At 38.7% G+C, this 21605-nt stretch overlaps 1 protein-coding gene across 3 annotated transcripts; it reads right to left on the bottom strand.

Annotated features, from left to right (window-relative positions):
• Nucleotides 1–1445: 1445 nt before the first annotated feature.
• On the bottom strand, nucleotides 1446–20613 carry ndufa9a (NADH:ubiquinone oxidoreductase subunit A9a). Of its 3 annotated transcripts, none has more exons than XM_048257508.1 (11): nucleotides 20509–20613; nucleotides 17781–17951; nucleotides 17398–17495; nucleotides 14976–15067; nucleotides 13542–13683; nucleotides 7592–7694; nucleotides 4030–4100; nucleotides 3179–3255; nucleotides 3002–3097; nucleotides 1855–1921; nucleotides 1446–1721 (listed from the first exon to the last, which is right to left on the bottom strand). In XM_048257508.1, exons 1-11 carry the CDS (start codon nucleotides 20540–20542, stop codon nucleotides 1551–1553), a joined length of 1122 nt encoding a protein of 373 aa, XP_048113465.1. In that variant the 5' UTR covers nucleotides 20543–20613; the 3' UTR covers nucleotides 1446–1550. The 3 variants fall into 3 exon arrangements, with proteins under 3 accessions (XP_048113465.1, XP_048113466.1, XP_048113464.1); XM_048257509.1 differs by lacking the exon at nucleotides 20509–20613 and adding an exon at nucleotides 20357–20453; XM_048257507.1 differs by lacking the exon at nucleotides 20509–20613 and adding an exon at nucleotides 18518–18738.
• Nucleotides 20614–21605: the final 992 nt, after the last annotated feature.

Raw genomic sequence — 21605 nt, 5'->3', positions numbered from 1 at the left:
TGGACATTCTGGGGGATGTTAATCTGTATATGTATGAGAGAAGCTTCAACTTCTGGGTATGTAGCATTGTGGCCTAATGCCTAGGTAGTTAGCTTGCTAACTCTGGCAGAAATCTCCGGTGTTCTTGTTCCATGTAGTTTCGTACAGGGTTGCAGCAGAGAATGTCTAGTTGCAGCAACAGCACGTAGACTAGCCTACAGGAAAGCTGCTGCGCATGAACCTGAACTCATTCGGAATATTTTGAAAACGTAACAGCTATTCTGGCTTCTCATTTTTTAGACGAAAATGAAGAGAGATTTTATCTTAGTTTTTATTTCATGCAAAACATTTTAGTCTCGTCTTTTTTCGTCAACAATAATGCATCTTAAGATAGTCTTAGTCAGTGTTTCAGGACATTAGTGCAGTCTTGTCATCGTCTCGTCTTAGTCATGGAAAAAAAGGTTGTTGACGAACATTTTTTCTCTAGTCTCGTCTGACGAAATTAACACTACAACCGAGTTATGATAAAATGTCCAGATTGTGCATTTTCATGAGTTTTCGATCGTCATATATTTAATTTCCATTCATCACAGAGTTCCCAAAATCACATATAAGGTGTGTTCGTGTCTAGTTTCGGAATTTAAAAAAAAAGCTAAAAACGTAATATTATGTTTTTGGCACTCAATGAGTTAAAACATTCTTGGTTATTCACAAGTGGTTTCTATTTTAAATTTGCATGTAAAAGCAAGGGTGAAAGTAGTTTTGAATTCTTGCCAATAGCCTACTATGAAAGTTTCTATAGGGAAAGGTGTGCATGCAAAAATGTCAACACACTTAAGTAGGGTACATCAATTGATTTATTGCATCCAAAATCATTGGGGCTGACCTCCCTCAGCTTCAAATGATCTACTCAACGCACTGTCAGAGGAGGGCTGAGTCGATCATCAAGGATGCCAGCCATTCAGCTCACTCTCTCTTCTCTTTGCTTCCCTCTGGCAAGCGCTTCTGAAGCATTACCACCCACACCACACAATTCAGAGACAGTTTTTTCCTACAAGGTGTCAGAATCCTAAATGTACATGTCCATGATTATTTATGCTTTGCATGCAAGTATAGTGGTTGTGTGTGTGTCGGTGTATACATATACTACATTATGGCTGTATAATGTGTGCATGTATGGATAGTTTGGCTGTTTGGTACTGTACAGTCCTTCTTCAACTCCCTTTATTTAAGGTCCCTGCTACTGCCCCCCTGTGTTTATTTACCCCTCCTTGCACTACTGCAACTGTGGCACAAGAATTTTGCTATACTGCAAAGTACATGTGACACTAAAACTTGTAACTTGAAACTACTGTCCAGCTCCAACTATATCAAAACCTAGGTATGCTGTGACAGCCATTTCATGCACCTTCAAAATACAGTACATTGCAAATATATTCATACTTAAACACACATATAGTCAGGTATAATTGTGTGAATATTTTATTATTTATGTACAGAAGGGATTTTTTTTAAAATATAAGATACCACATCAGCAACACAGACAGTTAAATGTTGTCATATCGAAGATGCTAGATGTTAACAGTTTTGGCTGGTTTAGTTTCACCCAGTTCAGCTTCCAGATAGCGAAAGCGACGATGACGACGCAGGATCTCAATGGCCTTCTGCTCTACAGTTGAGGGTGTGATACCAAGATCTTCCAGGCCAGGTAGTCCTGGGAACTTCATGTCCGTTGTGTGGAACTGATGAGGGAAATACAACACATTTAGCTTTCCGACACCAGACCCTACACAAAAGCCTATGGCCCATAAGGATGACCACTCCTGTTCAAATTATTTTTGATCATTATAAAAATACTAGTAATTTTGCACATACCCTGTCGATTTTGTCACGAGTTGTCCAAGGTTCGAATGGGGTTCTCTCAAAGAAGCTGGCAATGAAACTTAAATACAAAAATAAATAAATAAATGATCAATTAACGACAAGTAATATCAAGTTAAATATCAATTATTTTTATAAACAAAACAATTTAGCAACATGCATAATAACTACAAGAAGAGCACAGACCTTCATAAAGGTTACATAGCACATTCATCATTCGTGTAGCCACAAAAGAAAGGTTTTGAACTCACTTCTGCTCCCCGCCATCTTGCCAGTCAAGGAGTGAGTTGTCCAAAACCTTTCTTTTTAGTAAACTATGTATACACAAACAATGTTCTCAATGCTCTAATGCAATGTACATAGAAAAGTTTTTCATCTTTGGGAGCCCCACACACCTACCAAATTTGGTGTGTGTAGCTGAAACTATGTCGGTGCTCGGGTCCTATTAGTATGTAACTATGATCTGTTTATTCTAGCCCAAGAGGTGATTCTTCGCCGCATCATCAGTAATTGACATCTCTTAAAAGTGATGATGGACAAATAGAGAAATTATATGTACCCCATACCAACTTTGGTTCTGATGCAGTAAAGTGTTGCAGAGATACATGTACAAGCTCATTTCCTGTTTGGTGGGATTTTGATTGGCTGGGTCGAAGCGTAGCGATAATAAAAAGTTGCCTGGGAGTTTCCACAACAGTGTGCAGGTCTCTATCCTTCTTTAAAATATTTAACAATAAATAAATAAATGAATACAATAAAGACATATGCACTGGATGTTAGTTTAGTTAGTTTTGCACTGGAATATGAATAAGTGAACAGGTTCAGTTAGCCACTTGACTATGTTGATAGGGCAATTGTGAAAGCTGACAATAGATGCAAATTGCGAGTTGTTAGTGATATTCTGCTACACCACCTCAATCTAAGTGGGAGAGGTCATTAAACATATTTTAGAATGGCTGTGAACCAATATTAATTGATTCTTCCTTGGCCTATGCTACACATTTTCACTAAGTTTCAGGTTTCAGTTTAAATTTTGTGTAATCCTGTGCACAACCAGAAAAACCGCATCAAAAACATAACCCTTGGCATATAGCCTGGCCATAATCCTTGGCAGAGGTAATTAATTCATCTTGATACTCACTGATAGAGCGGACGAGGCATGGGGTACGCAACAAAAGGGCGATGGGCAACTGCATAAGCGTATTCGACCAGATCATGCAGCAGATACCTGTTGGGTCTGCAAAAAGAAAATTATTAATTGCCCAAGGGGCAGCTACAGTCAAAAGAACAAGCAAAACATTATTGTTATTTGTCTTACCCAACTAGGGCATATGTTTTCCCATTGGCGTCTGGGTCTTTGATGGCATTCACTATAGCCTTGGCAACATCCACCACCTTCAGAAATAGGGAGAAAAATAAGACTATGTACTAAACAGGCTCAAGTCAAGTGCCCATCAAGTCAATCAAGAGCCGGGACAATGTAAACACTTTTTAATTAAATGTAATTTACAAAGAGATAGTGCCACACTGAAAGTTAATATTTTGTCACTAGCAACCTACATCTATCCTCTGTCAAATAGAGTTGTATGTTCAGCTCTAAACAAAACCGTTCAGTAATTATTTTAAAGAAGTAGTTCGGTGTGATGTTGACCTAAAGTGTGTTGAAACATGATACCGAGTGTAAACTTGTTTCATAGCTCATCTTGGCTTGTCCCCTGTACTCCGAAATCTGGCACTAGCTAGCCGATGCTACCAACAGGTTTTCAATAGGGGTGCCTCGGGCATCGGCTAGCCAAGCAAATAAATCACTGTTTTACACCATTTACGAGGCTCAAAGTAGCTCCACACATCATTAGTAGACTTCCGAGGGCCCTGACATTTAAAACGAGACATTGAGAACTTTGAAAAAGTACTGGAAGTTTATTTACAAGATGATTTATACAGACAGAACCTTCAGGAAGTTTTAGTCACGATAAGTCGAGCGACGAGTACAAATGAACAGGTATGATAAGGGATCAGATCACGAAAATAATTCCGTGGAAATGCATGGATTCCAGTTGCTTCCAGTAGCAGCAACTGGAATCCATGCCATTTCCATGGAATTATTTTTGGTTACAGCCCTAGCTGCAAATGGAAAGATTATCTCTCCCCATCTCCCAAAATACTCACATGAACAGGCTGCTTCACGGTCTTCTTTCCCATGGCAATAAGGGGCACAGCTTTCCCAAACCAGCGCATGTCTTAAAATTAAATACATAAATAAATGATAATGCAAATAAACATAACATTTTCAACCTTTAAACAGGAAAAAGGACAAATAAAATGAAATGGTCTGAACAAGGAATTTGATTTAAACAATTCAGACAAGCCTGTACAATGCAGGGGATTAAAGTTAAAAAAAATCCTTTGAATGAACTTTTTTTCAAGTCATGGGCTGTTCATATCTACCTATAGAGATAGCACCCTTATTGCAGTTGCACCCTGTTGGTTTTTACTGTACAAAAAAATGCAAACAGCAAAGTAAAGGGAGTATTCACCTTATTCACACAGCGACCATTATTTAAACCAAAATGAGGCTACAGGGTACACTTACTATATAATTAATGCCACCCACTGGCAACTGCATAGAACATAACAATCCTATGGTTTGTATATCCTCTGCCTCGTTTTGGCCGTCAATGGCCGCCACGTGAGTAAGGCGAATTGCGAGTGTTGTCTTTGATGAACAAAACAATATTTCAGCACCATCCCTGACCATTGCTGACCTTTTCTACTGCAATAATCATATTGTAGAAAGGCTTTAACACTCTTATTTAATTACTTCAGGCCAAAAGTGTTTAAAGGGGAGATTTTTTTTCTTGTTAATATGCAATTCAACACCAAGTCAAATATATAAAATCAAGTTTGCAAGACGTTTGCAGAACATTCAAGATCTTGTCCATATTTCTATTTGTTACCTCATCAGTATTTAAAGGTTGTATCAGCAATAGCGGGGATACGTCACTTCTGTTGATGTTCAAACAAAACAGAGAGCTAGCTCGCTACTCCGTCCCCCTCCCTCCGGTGCAATTAAAATTCGCATCTCGTCGGTTATTGGTTGAAACACTTTCTTTTGCCTTTGAGTGGTTGCTAACCCTTGTTGGTAGCAATTGTTTTTGTGTACAGATCTCGGAGCCTAGGCTGTCTACAGAGACGCGTTTTGACGGCCTACTTATGGGGCAGGCAACTAGCGGATCGTATGAATGTGATCATTTATGTTTGGGGCTTTTTTGGGCCTGAAATCGCTGATACAACCTTTAATGAAATCAGGAGGTTTGTGCATTCGATAACGACAATCTGGAGAGGGCGCTCTTGTCTTCAGCAACAGATTGTAAGGTTGACAAGAGGTTGCGATATGGTGAGGGACAGGTCGAGCAGACGTGTACTTTCTGAGCGCAAACACCGTCAGCCATGTAGCCCATCTCTGTCATGGTGGCAGTTGCACCAGGTAGGGAAGATGTGTCCTGAAGAGCAGATGACGTACTAAGGTCTTCAGATTGGTGACGTACTAAAACCTTTTTCCAAATTTCCTCCATAAGCAGTTTTCTTGCAGAAAACCCCTGGCACTTTCATTTCTTTACACCATAAACTGTATGGCTTGCGGTTCTCCCCCATTTCCAACAGCCAAGCCCATCTCCATTTATTTTTTAACTGTTTTGTCTATCTCAGACACCTTGTGCCTTCCTTTAGCAACAACGCATCCATGACTGCTAGTGGCCTTGCAAAATAATGGTTAACATTAGATGCACACAAGTCATGACGCTAATATGTGAGGTTCTATGGTTTTATGCAACACATTAATGTTTTATAGCAAAGTTTTAATTGCATGGTTATTTTATGTTAACATACAGTGATAACCTACTGTCGTTAAAAGTGTAACCAAAATAGGCTACAAGGCTGTCTGTGCGTTATAGCACAACACGATTGACCCCCTTACACAACGGTTCGCGATAATTTCAATTAGTCTATTGCATGATTGTATTATTATTATTATTATTATGTTATGTTAACACGCTCAGTCAAAACCTTCTGTCACAAATTGTGAAAGATTGTGGACATGTCATAACAGACAGGATAATAATGCATTCGGTAGGCTACGGTTTATAGTGCGTCACTTTACACAAAACGTTAGTTGCATTGATTAAAAACTAACATTAACATAGCTTGCTATGCCACCCGATGTAGCCTATCTGTTCAAGGCATACTGTAGGTGGCACCCATATGAATAACCTCCCTAGCCTACACTTCTTATCTCCCTCGCACATAGAGCTCACAATGGATCATATCCAAAAAAGTTCAACGGATTGGCCAACTTTATCAGCCGTCTCGATTGTGTCACTATAATCCAAAAAGAATTTTAGAACGTTCTTTACTCCTCCATAAATTTTTTTTTTTTTTTGTTTGTTTTTTTTTAAGTAAACGGATCGGGCTAAATGACAAGCGTGTACATAAACAACAGTTTTAGGTATATAAATATTTAACATCACAAAATTCACATTACCACCCCCCCATCCATTATTTTTTCCTCATCGGATCTGCATTGATCTCAAATATGGCATTTCTAAAACCAAATTGATGGAAATCCATTGTACGACTGAGAACTGTAATTCCTGTACAAAGACTCTGGTAACGCTTTAGAATAGCATGTGCTTGACCATGTAGCCTAGAGCTCCACAAGCCTGACCTTCTATCTTGCTATCTAGCTTGAGTTAGCTGTGAGAAATGCACCTTCAAAACTGATGCAGCAAGCAGGAATCGAACCCCGGTCTCCTGCGTCACAGAGTGACCTGTTACTGACTGAGCTACATTCCTATGTTTTTTTGGCAGAAAATGTTCATATTGATTCTATATTACGACAATGTTCTAGATCATACCATCTATGCTTTTTACAAAATTTGTCTCTGATGGAAAAGTTGTGTTTAATTTCCATAATCTTTGTTCAGTGAACGCATAAAACAGTTTGTCAGTTTGTCAGCAGTCTAAAACTCAAACCCGCGGGCCTGAGTTTGACATCCCTGATATAGAACATTATCGGAATATAGAATCAATACAAACATTTTCTTCAAAAACACAGATAGGAATGTAGTTCAGTCAGTAACAGGTCACTCTGTGACACAGGAGACCGGGGTTCGATTCCTGCTCGCTGCAATCAATTTTGAAGGTGCATTTCTCACAGCTAAATCAAGCTAGATAGATAGATAGATACAGTAGATATATAGAGATAGAAGGTCGGGCTTGTGGAGCTATAGGCTATGTGGTCCTCGCTTTAGATTGGGGGGCTGCAAAATTTACTACAAATAGGTAAGAAAGGTCATATTAAGCGTATTAGTTATCCACTTCTTTGTCTTATACACCATTAACAAGCATTAACAAGCTGCTTGTTAACACTTACAACTGTTAACAAATATGCTTGTAAGTAACTTAAAAGGCTGCTTGTTAACACTTACAAGCTGCATGTTAACAGTTAATGTTATTAAAGGATAACAACCGTTAACTAACTGTTAGTAATAAATTGTTAACTGCTTATAATGCACTGTTAATCCCTAATAAGCACATGTTATTCCAATGCGTTACCAAGACTCCTGAATTTTGACCCACAGTTCACTGAAATAACAAAATCCTCAGTTTACATTAACTTGTAACCAGTAACTAAGAAATAATATACAGCCTTGCTGAAAGAGTATGAACATACTAGCAAAATGATTGAAGAAACGATCTTCTCTTCCAAACTGCTCAGATGGCTTCATAATGATAGCATCGGGGAACTCATCCCTCACGGCTATCTCTCCAACTGCCTGCAGGTAAAAAAATCAATCAGAAATGGTGACAAAATAACATCAGAAATGGGGAAATGACTGCTCTGAGAATATTCCCTGGTAACCACCTAATTTCAAGGTATTTTCAATGATTAACTATGATTGATTCTTCAGTTTGAAGTCAGTTAATCTTAAATTTCTTAAAAACAACAGTTCACGACCTAAGATATGGTAAAATTACAAAAAAAAAAAATCCAGTGCAGAGTCGTTCTTTACTGACCAACTGCAGCCACTTTTGTTTGTGTTTATGTGTTTGTGTTAATGTGTGTGTGTGCAAGCGTAGTGTACAGTCACTAAAATGAATATTATTAATAACATGTAATTTCCACTGGGGTCTCCACTGGGGTATATAACTGTACAAGTAGAAAGAAAATGAGATGTCCTGCTGGGATATACTAACTGGAAGGCAAATCCATTAGTAAAAATATAGCCGCAAGCGGCCATGACAACCCGAGCACGTGTGGCACCGCGACCCCTGCCATTTCAGAAACCAACAATGCACTCACATGGTGCGAGTGTCAATGCACATATCTGATGTGTGTGCGCTTTGTTTTTGCAAGTTTTATACATTGGAAACACTTACTCACTTCCAGTTGGGTGTGACGTTTTACAATGTGATGATGGTCACTAAGTGAGTATGTGTCAGCCTGTGTATCTGAGTGTGTGTGTGTGTGTTTGCGCATGCATGCATGTGTGAGTGAGTGTGCATGCATGTGTGTGTATACACAGCTTTCCTATGTTTGCAATGTACAGGCAGGTCAGTGTTATTGTATGTGTGTGTGTATATGTGTGTGCACATGTGCATGCATGTTTGTGTGCGCGCGCACAGATTTTTCCCATGTTTGCAATGTATACAGTGTTTTCTCTACATTGATTTTGGAGTGGTGGCATGCTACTGCAAAATGAATGCCGCCACAGTATCAGAATTGGTACTGGACGCACAATGTATAGTCACAGACCGGTTGCTTTTTAAATGATCCTGCCCCGGTGGCCGCTGCTCACATTGCAATTTAACAACTAGAGAATGTAATTCCAGGGAATTACGAGTGCATGAAAATGCAAAAATGGCTTCTGAATGAAATATTGTTGAATATTGTCTAAAATATAATCCAAGTAAAAAGATGGAGGTCAGATAGAGAAAAAAGCTGGCGGGGAGTCACAGTTGAAGACAACTGACAGTTGGAATGACCAAACAGTTAAATAGTTGAGTAGTTTAAATAGTTACATTATTTTATAGCGAATTATTGATAGAGGAAACAGTTGGCGGGAGTTGTAGTTGATGACGACTGACAGTTGGAATGGCTGAACAGTTAAATAGTTGGATAGTGAAAATGATTAGGTTATTTAATAGGGAATTATTGTAGTGAGTACTTTTATTTTGAAACAGTTGTGGGCAGAGGTAACAGTTGGTGGTTGATGACAACTGACAGTTTGAAAGGCTGAACAGTTAAATAGTTCGATGGTTAAAATGGTTAAATTTTTTAATATAGAATTATTGTAGTGATGACTTATTTTGAAACAGTCGTGGGCAGAGGAAACAGTTGGCAGGAGTCATAGTTTTATTTTGAAACAGCTGTGGGCAGAGGAAACAGTTGACGGGAGTCAAAGTTGATGACAACTGACTGTTGCTGGTGGTTGCTATGCTGAATTTGCTAGATTATAACTGTGAATGTGGTTGCTAGGCTGATACTAGGGTACTTGAAGTCGTTGCTAGGTTGTTGCTAGGGTGTCCATGGTGGCTACTATCAGAAATAAAGGAGTTATTACAGTGGTTTGCTAGTATAATCATCTTGGTTGCTATGGAAACTGACGGATGCTTAATTTCAATGGTTGCTAAATTGGTTGCTAGGTAGGTGGTGGTTTAATATAGTAGGCTAGAGGCTTAGTTGATGATAACTGACAGTTGGAATAGTTGAACAGTTAAATAGTTTAAATGGTTAAATTGTTTAATATAGAATTATTGTAGTGAGGACTTTTATTTTGAAACAGTTGTGGGCAGAGGAAGCTGTTGAACAGGATCTGTAGTTTTAATAGAGCCATATTGTATACTTAAAGCCTGAGACAGACAGTTGCTGGAGGTGATCGGAACACTTGGCATAGGATTCTAAGTTCCCTACTGTGATGTCATAATTGCCAATGTTAAGTCTATGGGGACATTTTTGTAGTTTTTAATTAATAGTTTAAAAAGTATAAAAGTTAAAGTTGAAAAATACATAGCTGAAGTCACCTAAGTAAGACCTACGCAACGCAGTTTGAATGAAGTTTCTATGTTAAACGGTTGAAGCCGCATTAAACGCACAAAAAGCGTCAGCGGAATAATAATAACATATAATAAGAATAAATCGGATAACAGTAGAGTGCATTTTCATGCACTCTAATAAGAAGAAATTGGATAACAGTAGAGTGCACTTTCATGCACTCTAATAAGTGGACCGGTTTCACTCCACACGTGTTGATGTAGCTTAGTTTATTGTAAAAACATTGACTTTCTTCTGCAGTGTTTCCTCTTCATTTTGTTGTGGAGTCCACTGCTTCAGAATTAGGGCAGCCGCACAATATTGTCCATAATATTAATTAATAATAAATTATTAATTTATTATAAGTTTCAGACCGTTCATTCAATGCACTGTGACACATTTCCTGTTTATGTGGCGAGATATTAAAATCATAACATTACAACACATCAAAAAATCTCTTCACAATTTAACATCAGCAACATCTTGGCATTATGTTTGCCAAATTTCACATGAATCTGACAAACTGTCTAAGAGGGGTATGTTCAAATTGATCATGTGACATCAGTGTAATTGCCATTCTTTCTGTTCCCAGGTGGTGGCGCTATGCCAAATATGCATTATGGGCATGTGAATATCATACCTATGGTATTCAATGACCTGTGAAATGTAAACATTTCAAGCAATTAGGGTTGGGTATCGTTTAGGTTTTATCCGATACCGGTGCTAAATTGATACTTTTAAAACGGTGCCGGTGCCGAAACGGTGCCTGAACCAGTACTTTGTTTTAAAAATGTTTTAAATTAAAATGGTCTAAAGCATGAATTGCTTTTTTTTTTTATTGATAAAACAAATTTGAACATGAAATTGAACTGTTATATTCAATTTACTATCAATATGTCATTGCTCCTACAAATAATACATTTAAATGTTAAAACAGCTTGCCATGCATGCACACTCTGCTTTCAAGTTTACCCAGTGTAGGCAGTTTGCCATAAGGTATGTTAAAACCGCTTGTCATAAAACTGCCAGGTCATGGACAACAGCATTTGCAAGCAAGCAAATCTAACAGGGACTCTGCTTTCCAGTTAATTCAGTGTGTTCCCAAATGCTTCAAGAAATTTAATGTCTTAACCCATACCACGCAGTAGTTTTGAACATGTTAGGTTACATGTCGGTGTTGAAGTGTTTAGATTCCCAGCGCTAGCCTAGTAGACATTTTAACTGCAACTATGGCTATGCGCTAACACCAGTCAGCTGATTTTAATTAGCCTACATATACCTACATATTTATGTTTTTGCCAGCTTACTTTTAACATAATCTTCATATTCATTGTGATGCTATATGGGCCTCATGCACATGAAAGATTAATATGCTATTATGTTGTTTAACACACCGTGAAATAAAGTTTTTTTTAAAGTTACAACGATATTGTGTAACGTATAGGCTAGCCTACTGTTGATGTTTTATAGCCTTTTGCTTGTGTGTAGTTAGGCCCACTGCTAGATTTTGACAGGAGCTCGCGATATCGCTTTAAAGTAAGCTACGCAAGCTGTCAAACACTGTCCACTCGCCTATGTGGTGCACCCCTCTGGTTTATACATCCAGTGTTTATCATGTTAACTAACTGTATCTGGATGTGTTGCTATCAGAGCAAGATGTTAGAGATGGCACATGACATGCAGTAATGCCTCGGAAAAATGCTACAGATCAAAACGAAAAACGATGGTTCCATGCTATCCATGTGGGGTTACATGCCCACCAAGTTTCATGTACCCCGGTCTTTCAGTGTCCCGGGAATCCTTGTTGGTGTACGGTCACTAAATGTACACATAAATTATTTTATTGTAAGGCCCCCATGAACGAAAAGTTCACAAAACTTGGCATGCATTCGGAGGGTGTCATAATGATCCTACACTTTCAAGTTTGTGCAGTTTTGACCATGTCAGCCAGAGATATTGTGATGAAAACACCTAATTTTTTGCTTTTTAATTTTTAATTAAAAAAACTGAAAAACTGTCAGTTAACTGACAGTTAACTGACAGAAAACTGTCTCCGGCCACCTACAGGCCAGTTGGTGTATAGTAACATAAATTAATTTATTTCTTGATGAACGGAATTCCACGAAACTTGGCGTGCATTCAGAGGGTGTCATAATGATCCTACACTTCCAATTTCGTGCAGTTTTGACTATGTTAGGTCACAGATACCTGCGATTACAACACCTCATTTTTACTTTTTTGTGTTTAACTAGATGGCACTATACATGAAATGAGTGGTTATGGAATGGGTTGACATGGCCCCTTGAGATCAACATAAAAAAAAAAAAATGGTCCTCCTAAACCTTACGGTTCTCGAGATATTCACAGAAAACTGTGTCTGCCCTACCCTCCTTTCGGGGGGTGCAGTCCAGCGGGGGGGCTACAGATTAAAACGAAAAACGATGGTTCCATGCTATCCATGTGGGGTTACATGCCCACCAAGTTTCGTCTACCCCGGTCTTTCAGTGTCCCGGGAATCCTTGACGGAAATTTGGACATGCAAAAAAATCTGACTAGACCTTCGCTTCGTGGCGGTCATAATAAGGGCAATGATGTCATTAAAAAAATGACAAGGTATAGTGCTGCAGAGATATCAACCTGAATTAGCATGCTAAATTACTAGCCACAGCCCGACAGGTGTCATAATACCAGTTTCGGCCATGGGAGGCGGTATGCGGGCAACATAACCACCAGCCAAACTGCACATAACCACCAGCCAAACTGCAATACATGTGTCTCGGTTGTTACTCTAGGGTAGACAAACTCACTTTCTGGAAGTATACTGCCCCCATCTTTTATGGAATATGGAGTATGAATTGATTTTTTGCCGGACATTACACATGGCACCTTTAAGCACCGAAATCCACGTTGTTATTCGATGCAGTTACTACCGTTTGCGTTGGCACCGGTGCCATATTAGAACCGTGTTTCGGTGCCCAACCCTACAAGCAATGCATGGTGAATGCACATTTACTGTTTATGTGGAAGGATTAAAGATCACAGTTTAGCCATTTCGTCAAATTACAACATATAAAAAAAAAACATCTCTTTTTAGAATCAACAGTATCTTGGCATCATATACCAATTTTGACATGAATCGGATGAATCGTCTAGGAAAAGTGTGTACAATTTGATCATGTGCAAAACACACAAAATCTAAATTACCTCACTTCCTGTGGCCGTGTCTAATGCCATGTATATACAAAAGTTGTTTGTCTTGGGGAGGTATACACTTACCAAATGTGGTGTGTGTATATATGCCAACCACAGGTCACAGTGACATATGGGGGTGCTATGGAGTCCCTGGGCCACGCCCGGGGCCAAGCCTTTGTCCCTGAGTAGCGGACACAACGACTGACGTGTGTACCAAATTTCATGAGCTTTCGACCATGGGAAACACCTCAACAAAGGCAAAGTAAAAAAAAATAAAAAATAATAATAATAATAATAATAATAATAATAATAACCCTTACAAAAACAATAAGGCTTCGCAACGTCTGTGCTCGGGCCCTTAAAACAAACAAACAAACAAAAACAACTTAACACTTACCTTATTCCTGAGGTATTTGGATGGGCTACGGATATCTGCATTTAGGTGAGACACGTGGATTAGTTTAGTGATTCCAGCTTCACGGGTGGCTTTAGCAATCTGCTGTGGGATTGTCACAAAGACATCTTCAAACTTGTAATTTCTTTAAAGAAAAACACAAAACATAATTTAGCATTCCTTCCAATGACATCTTCGTGATATAATGACAGAAAGCAGAGAGTTTTAAGTTAAATAATTTCAAAAGCAGGGCTCCAGACTGCATGACCATTTTTGGACACAAAACTAGACTCACCAGTTGTGATTTGCAAATATTAACTATGTTAATCTCCAGGATAGCCAGACAGATAATAGTGATGTTGATAAAAGGAAACAGCTCAACGAATAGGTTCAGGTTAGCTGGATCAAAATATATCCATGGCTCAAACAAAACAAAAAAACTCCAAAAGGAAAATTAGGATGTTTTTCTTGTTAGGTCAAGAATTATGAACAAAAATGATTTAAATTGGTCCAGTATTAACTCATTGAATGCCAAGCTGTTTTCGGGAGCTTTGTCCTAGAGTGCCAGCAATCTAGACCATTGTTGATGATTTTTGTACAGCCACAGCATATTCTGTGTTATAGCTATGAACACATACAATAGCTCGATTAAAAGGCGATACTTTAAGCTCTCGGTCGGTGCAAACCGTGTATTTCTACACGCCTCTGTTCCTGAGAAATCCCAAGCTAAACAGTGGCTAGTTTTCATTAAAATCGCTGTTTTTTTCTAGAAATGGAGATATAACGTCTTTCATGAAATATGAAGTGTTGCCTGTTACTTACTTGTGTAAACTTTCCGGGAAGTGATCAGCGAGACCTGGCGAGACTGCCACCTAGTGATAGACCCACAAAAATGGCCTGGTTTTGACCTGACGTGCATGCGTCACTGATTCGACCCAAAGCGGCAACCGAGTTATGATAAAATGTCCAGATTGTGCGTTTTCATGAGTTTCATTTCCATTCATCACAGAGTTCCCAAAATTACATATAAGGTGTGTTAGAGTGTCTAGTTTCGTGATTTTTAAAAAAAGCTAAAAATTTAATATTACGTTTTTGGCACTCAACGCATGGGACTCAATGAGTTAAGACAGAACGCTATAACACTGACAATAACAATAATACCATGGATTCCACAAGGGAAATCACTTCTAGGTTCCCACCCATTTTCACTAGCAAAATTTCAAAACCTTTGCATGACTTACATGACCTTGATTGAAATTTCTATGACTTTTCACAGCCTACAAGTACTAAATTGCTTACTGTACGCCACAAGTTAGGGCCATTTATGAAAAGTGGCAAGATTGGATGAAATGTGTTTTCTCCTCCACCATTCTATATCTATGAAAGAAGCAATCAAACTTCCAAGCTTTTATGACAATGGTGGAAGCTAGCACAAACCTTGTCTCCCACTCTCTTCCCACTAGGTTAATCACCACATTTGAATGAGCGATTGCCCGTTTGATAGACTCCTTGTTGCGGGAATCCCATTCCTGAAAAGTAACAAGGGGTCACTGAAGAGCAATTTTTGACCTTAAAAATAATTTAATTTAAACAAGGAAGCTTTGTCTCAGAACTATAAAACTCTATATAAATGTGTGTATATAAAGTATATGTATGTGCCTGGCCAAAACAAAGCAAATATGTAAGAGCCACCCTGTGGGGGGGCAGTGCTATGATCTGGGGTTGCTGCATATACTGTATGTATACATTTTGACCAGTAGTGTATTAAACTAAAAAGTTCAGGGGCAAATTCAAGGAGAAGTCGATAATCAGGCAATTTCCCATAATTTTGGGGTGCTGATTAGAAATACTTTGTTTACCAAGTGTGATCACTTTCAACAATAATAATTTGTATAGCAAGTCCCAATATTGTTTTATGTTGAAATATGTACATAATCAGTAAAGACATCTCAGCACTAAATTAAGTCAGGCTCAAAATATTGTTTCTTTTGGTTGATAGAAAAATCAACAAAAAGAAATAATTAATAGAATTCAAATGCATTTGCAGAGGGAATTTTGGATATCTTTTCATTGAATTTGCCACTTTAAGTACCACTTTCTACCACAAGAAGCACTAAAGTCAATGTAGTGAAACATAGAAGTGTTTCTATCACTGATCAAATCAGTGAGAGGCTCTTTGAACTAGACCCTGAATCCATTTTGAGTACTGAATTACATTTACGAAAGAATGGCCATCCTCATATCAACAAGTGGCTCAGTAACAAGTCCTCTGGTTAACATTAATGGTTAAACAAACAGCCAGCTCAAGTCTCTGAGTGCTTACATTAAGACAACAGGGTTTATTTACCTCAACTAAGCAACTGTAAAATACAACTGATGTTGCCTGAGACACTAATGGCAGCCCAGATTTCTTTCCATCATATCCATGTTTTCAACCTACAATTAGCCTTCAACCTCCACCACCTCGGTCAAACTTTTAGAGACCAGTTTCCCAAACACGCCTAGCCGTAGACAAACTCGACACATCTACTACAGCTAGCGACAACTCTGATGACGTGTAATGGTTAGGGCTGTCAATCGATTAAAAAAATGTATCTAATTAATTACATACTCTGTGATTAATTAATCTAAAATTAATCGCAAATATAATTTTTGCTGTGAAAGTATTTTAAATATACTCATATATATCTCATATATTCAAATGAATCATTGAATAATCAGCATTATTGACATTAAAGTTCAAAAACTCTTTTATTATTATTTTCACTGTTCAAATAATGGCCATAATAATCTATGATATGACCTAATATGCTGAGGAAATAATTCAAAAGTGCTTTGGGAAGAATTTTTTTTTTCACATACAAGGCATTTCAGGCCACAGATATAATCTAGGGGACACAATGAAAATAAATTAACACTCCCATCAATGTCAACACTTATTTCTTTGCATTGATGTGCGACTATAGAGTTGATGAACTCCGGCGATATGCAAATTCCTTGCTGCAGACATTGCAGAGGAATTTTCAACGCTTTATTTTTATCAACACCATCAGGCCGTTTTTTAAAAGAAAATGTTCCAATCAATGATCCAGGCAGCACGTTTTCTTCTCTCTCCTTCATTTTACTGTCTAATTTTTACTGACTAGAACGGCTCGGGGTCAAAGATCATACGGAATCGATTAATCTGCACTAATTTTTTTTAATCAGTTATTTTTTCTCAAATTAATTAATAGAAATTAATCAGTTATTTTGACAATCCTAGTAATGGTATAGTAGTGGTGTCTATTCAAAAGGAATATGTTCACCCATACCCTTTTCCACTCAAGGGGCAAGGGGTAGGAGTAGGTGAAGGGGTAAGAACAATAAATGGGATTGTCCTTAAGTCACACTTGTCTCTTAAATATGAATAAAGATGGGACTTCACATGTATATTAGCCTGGGTGAGCTCAGATTAACCTGTTAGTACATTTAAATTTGCTCTGCAGGTTCGTCTGAAAAGGGTCCTATTGACGTCTTTCCGAACCACCAAAAACCCCATTTTCTTTTGAATTGAGTAAACAACTGCATTTAAAACCTTAGTTTAAAAGAAAGAGGTGTTTGCTGGACTTCTGAAATGATTTGGTAGGAGTTTAATGCACCAATTTAAATTTCACTGCTGGTTACCCCACTGGAAGTAGTAAAAAAGGGAAGTTTGTAAATGGGTGTCAATGGGATCCTTTCTACACAGACCTGTAGGGCAGATTCAAATTTTGTCTGGGTTCATCAAACAGGTTCGGTCTGAGTTCACCCCAGCTATTTGTGTGTATATTCAGTGTTGACAATTGCTTATTTTCTATAGTTGAATGCATCCTTTGTTTACCATGAAGATGATTTGACCAAGGTCACCCATAGGCCTCAGATACATCAGGTCATACTGGTCACAGCGATGAGGAACCACTATCTGTGAACCCATGCGTCCTTTAAAGAGAGAAAAAAATTCCAGTTCACACTGACAAAGCAACACAGCAAAAAAACTTTACACCCCATCAACTTGGTAACATACCATTACCAAATTAAAATGTTCCAGAACAGGACATCAGTACCAACAAACCTACCTGACAATAACTGATGTTACTTTTTTTGTTGTTTCATTTTACCGTACCACATGGAATTAAACATGGTACATGCCACAGCTTTGAGACACAGATAATAACGATGACAATAAGTAGAGGCTGTGATTATGATGCCAGCAACTAAACCCACCAAGTCTATTCACGACATATCGGCCAAGGAATCCAGTAGCTCCAAACACAGTAGCAGCAATGCCACTTGAAGAAGAGCGACCTCCTTTTCCCCGGGGAATGACAGCATGATGAATCTTTCGGTTTTGCACGGTTACAGGTATAGCCGGTAGCACCACAGAGGAGTAAGTGGCTGTCAAAGAGACACAGACAATTGTTTTTCATAATCTATATGCATTTCGGAAGACGATACTTGTTTGGTCAAAATTGCATATGGATTATTGCATTGCAACTGTGTTTACTACTACCCCTGCTGTATAAATGTATACATTTTGAATGGACACGTAACGTAATTTGAAGGTAACGTTAGCCTAATCATTGGAGGCACCTAACTCAACACACACTGGTTAGCAGCCAGACTCTCATCCCAAATTCACCTAAGGCAACGAGTAACGAAACATTGATTGAATACCTCCACCTTGACTATTTACATACATAACGTTAACGTTTCTCACGACAACAGAACAGCTTTCGACGGATCATACTGGCTAGTCAGCTAAAGAATTGGTCGACACTGGAAGCTCAGGTTACTTCGCTAATGTTAGCTAGTTAATAGTTAGCACAGCAATTTGATCTTCGGGTAAACAAGAGGTCACTAAAAGAAGAACATTTTTCGTTTATATCATATGTCAAGAGTGCGTGTATTTATATTTAGTAACAACAATTAGGTCAATTAAATAGACATTCGCATATCCTTACCAGATATCCTCGGAAGGACACTCGGACGGCTTGCAACTACGAAGGCCGCCATGTTTTTGTAGAATGTCAACCCAGTCCTACTTGAGCCTCTTGCTTTATGGTGGTTGCTAGCTTTTATGGTGCAATACCGCCACCATATGAACTGGAGTCTGGATCAAAAGGTTGCCCCCTATTTACCATAGATATATATACCAGAGCCCGTCTACGGAGAGCCTGGCCACTCCGTATTTAGTCCCATTGTACCGAATTTTGGTTGCAGTTCCACCAGATTTCCACTGGGGGCGATTGCCATGAGTGCAGAATGAATGGGAGTCAATGGAGCTAGACGGCTAAATTTGTGTCTTTCACCTGATTGTCGTTGACAAATCTCAGATTTGATTGTAGTTTGTATAACTTCAACATGGGTTATAGGTCAAAAGTTGAATGAACGAGTACTTATGTCCTTTTGATTTCTTACAGTTTGGGTCATTGTTGCCCAAAACACGCTAGCATTGTGCTAATGAGCGACATCATTGACACATTTGAAAGGCTTTTTAGAACAATTAAGTGACTTTAAAAATATAATACTCCACCAAGTGTATTTTCTTTGCCTCCCCTTTCGAATACAATATTCAAATTACTTGAAAAAAAATTATATCCCGAGAAAAGTGGATTTTGAGGGGTACAGCTCCATAGACCTCCATGCATTCTGCACTCGTGGACGAGCGCCCTCATGTGGAACCACAAAAGGAACTGCAACCAGTTCAGAAACCGGAAGTTTTCCGAGAGTGGCAGTTCTCCCCTTATTAGCCATTCTCTGTATATACTGACTAGATGTCGGCAGAGCCCGTCTACGGAGAGCCTTGCCACTCCGTATTAAGTCCCATTGTACCGAATTTTGGATGCAGTTCCACCAGAGTTCCACTGGGGGCGATCGCCATGAGTGCAGAATGAATGGGAGTCAATGGAGCTAGACGGCTAAAATTGTCTCTTTCACCTGATTGTCGTTTGACAAATCTTAGATTTGATTGTAGTTTGTATAACTTCAACATGGGTTATAGGTCAAAAGTTGAATGAACGAGTACTTATGTCCTTTTGATTTCTTACAGGTTGGATTCGTTGTTGCACATAACACGCTAGCATTGTGCTAATGAATGACGTCATTGACACATTTGAAAGGCTTTTAAGAACAATTAAGTGACTTTAAAAAATATAATACTAAACCAAGTGTATTTTCTTTGCCTCCCCTTTCGAATACAATACTCAAATTACTTGGAAAAAAATTATATCCCAAGAAAAGTGGATTTTGAGGGGTACAGCTCCATAGACCTCCATGCATTCTGCACTCGTGGACGAGCGCCCTCATGTGGAACCACAGAAGGAACTGCAACCAGTTCAGAAACCGGAAGTTTTCCGAGAGTGGCAGTTCTCCCCTTATTAGACATTCTCTGATGTCGCCTTGACTACTGCTGTTCATTGGAACGAATGCGTCAATCGAGACGCCATCTTGCCGCGGTGATCCACTCCATGCATTAACGTCAATCTGAGCAATAAAATCCCCATAAATCGTCAAAATCTCCAGCAATTATCTAGTTTTTTGGGTTGCTCCAATTGACAGGCATGTATTTATGGTCGAGTCTGGAGAAAACTAAGCTTTTGACGATAATAAAGATACATTTTACCCGTCTAGCCCCATAGACTCCCATTCATTCTGCACTAGCTAGCGACGGCCCCTAGAGGAACAATGAGTGAACTGCAACCAGGTTCGATACAATGAAAGTAAACAGGCTCTCCGTAGACAGGCTCTGGTTGAGGCCACATACCTCTCGTCTCGTTTACTCGTATAAGGTGTAATCTTACCAGAAGTTGCTGTAGATCTGTAGAACATTTACTTCCGTGCTTTAACGTGGTCTGCTACTTCATACGCCAGTCGTTACTTTTTTAATCATGGGCTAATGCTATGGGCAAACGAGACACAAATGACAAAGCCATGAGAAAAGTGATTTTCTTACATTTCAACAACAACGAAACCGAGTTTGCCATCATTGTGAGAAGTTCCCAAATTTGTCGCTAATCGCTAAAAAGGTTTTCTGTCGCTGGGGAAACGTCGCTAAATAGGTAACACTGACAATAAGGGAGAACTAGTTTAGAGCTTCAGATCCCCGCTACAAAATGGCGGCGGTGTTGACGCATGCTGAGAAGCCGAAGGCGACATCTAGTCAGTATATATATCTATGCCTATTTACAATCTAGTGCCCCATAGAATACATAAAATGGTGATTTTAAATTTTTTTTTTTTTTTTTTAAAAAAAGAAACATCACACCAAACCTCATACATTATCATTATTTCTACAGTGTTAAGTTAAATCAGACCAGCGATATGACCGTATGGTTTTCAGTAGGCGTTTTTCGACCGACAGAGAACCCGTTCTTGAACCGGTTCTGTTCAGAATTCTATGAACCTTGGTGCCATATATATATGTAAGGGATAATGCCCGACGAGGTGTCCATTATCAGAAATAAATGGACAACGCGGAGGCGTGAACCGTCAGACGCGAAGTGGAGAACGGTTGCTTCTGCAAAGTCCGTTTATTTCTGATAATGGACGCATCGAAGGGCATTATCCCGTTTATACTATGGTCACTTAAGAAATAAATAAATATGAAATCAATTATATACTAAATGAGTTTTAGAGCTAAAATCGTTACGTTTTGTCAGCTGTTTATAGATGATTCCATTGTTGCGAAGCCTGCTTCCAGGCTCAACCGTCGTCCTATCGTTGTTATAGTTACCATTTATAAGCATTGATATGGAACGCGCGATTAAACTTTTTTTTTACCAGATCTACTCATAGGTGTAGTATAATACTTTTTAAATGACACCCTTTTCAACCTAGACCATGGTATAAATTGATATATTGAACCGTTCCGTTCTTTGAACCTTGGTGCTATAGTGAACCAGCCCACATTTCCACCAGTTTAGAACCGAACCATGGATGCGTCATCAACAATGGGTGTTGCATGCAAAACAAAAACGGGAGAATGATATGAACAGTTGTCCCGTAAAAACGGCAGAAATTAGCTGTTTAAAATGCTAGTTAACGTCTGCA

This window comes from Alosa alosa, chromosome 11 (assembly GCF_017589495.1).
Source record: "Alosa alosa isolate M-15738 ecotype Scorff River chromosome 11, AALO_Geno_1.1, whole genome shotgun sequence".
NCBI lineage: Eukaryota > Metazoa > Chordata > Actinopteri > Clupeiformes > Clupeidae > Alosa > Alosa alosa.
The sequence above is the reverse complement of the archived record's forward strand: the minus strand, read 5'-3'. Positions and strand labels throughout refer to the sequence as shown.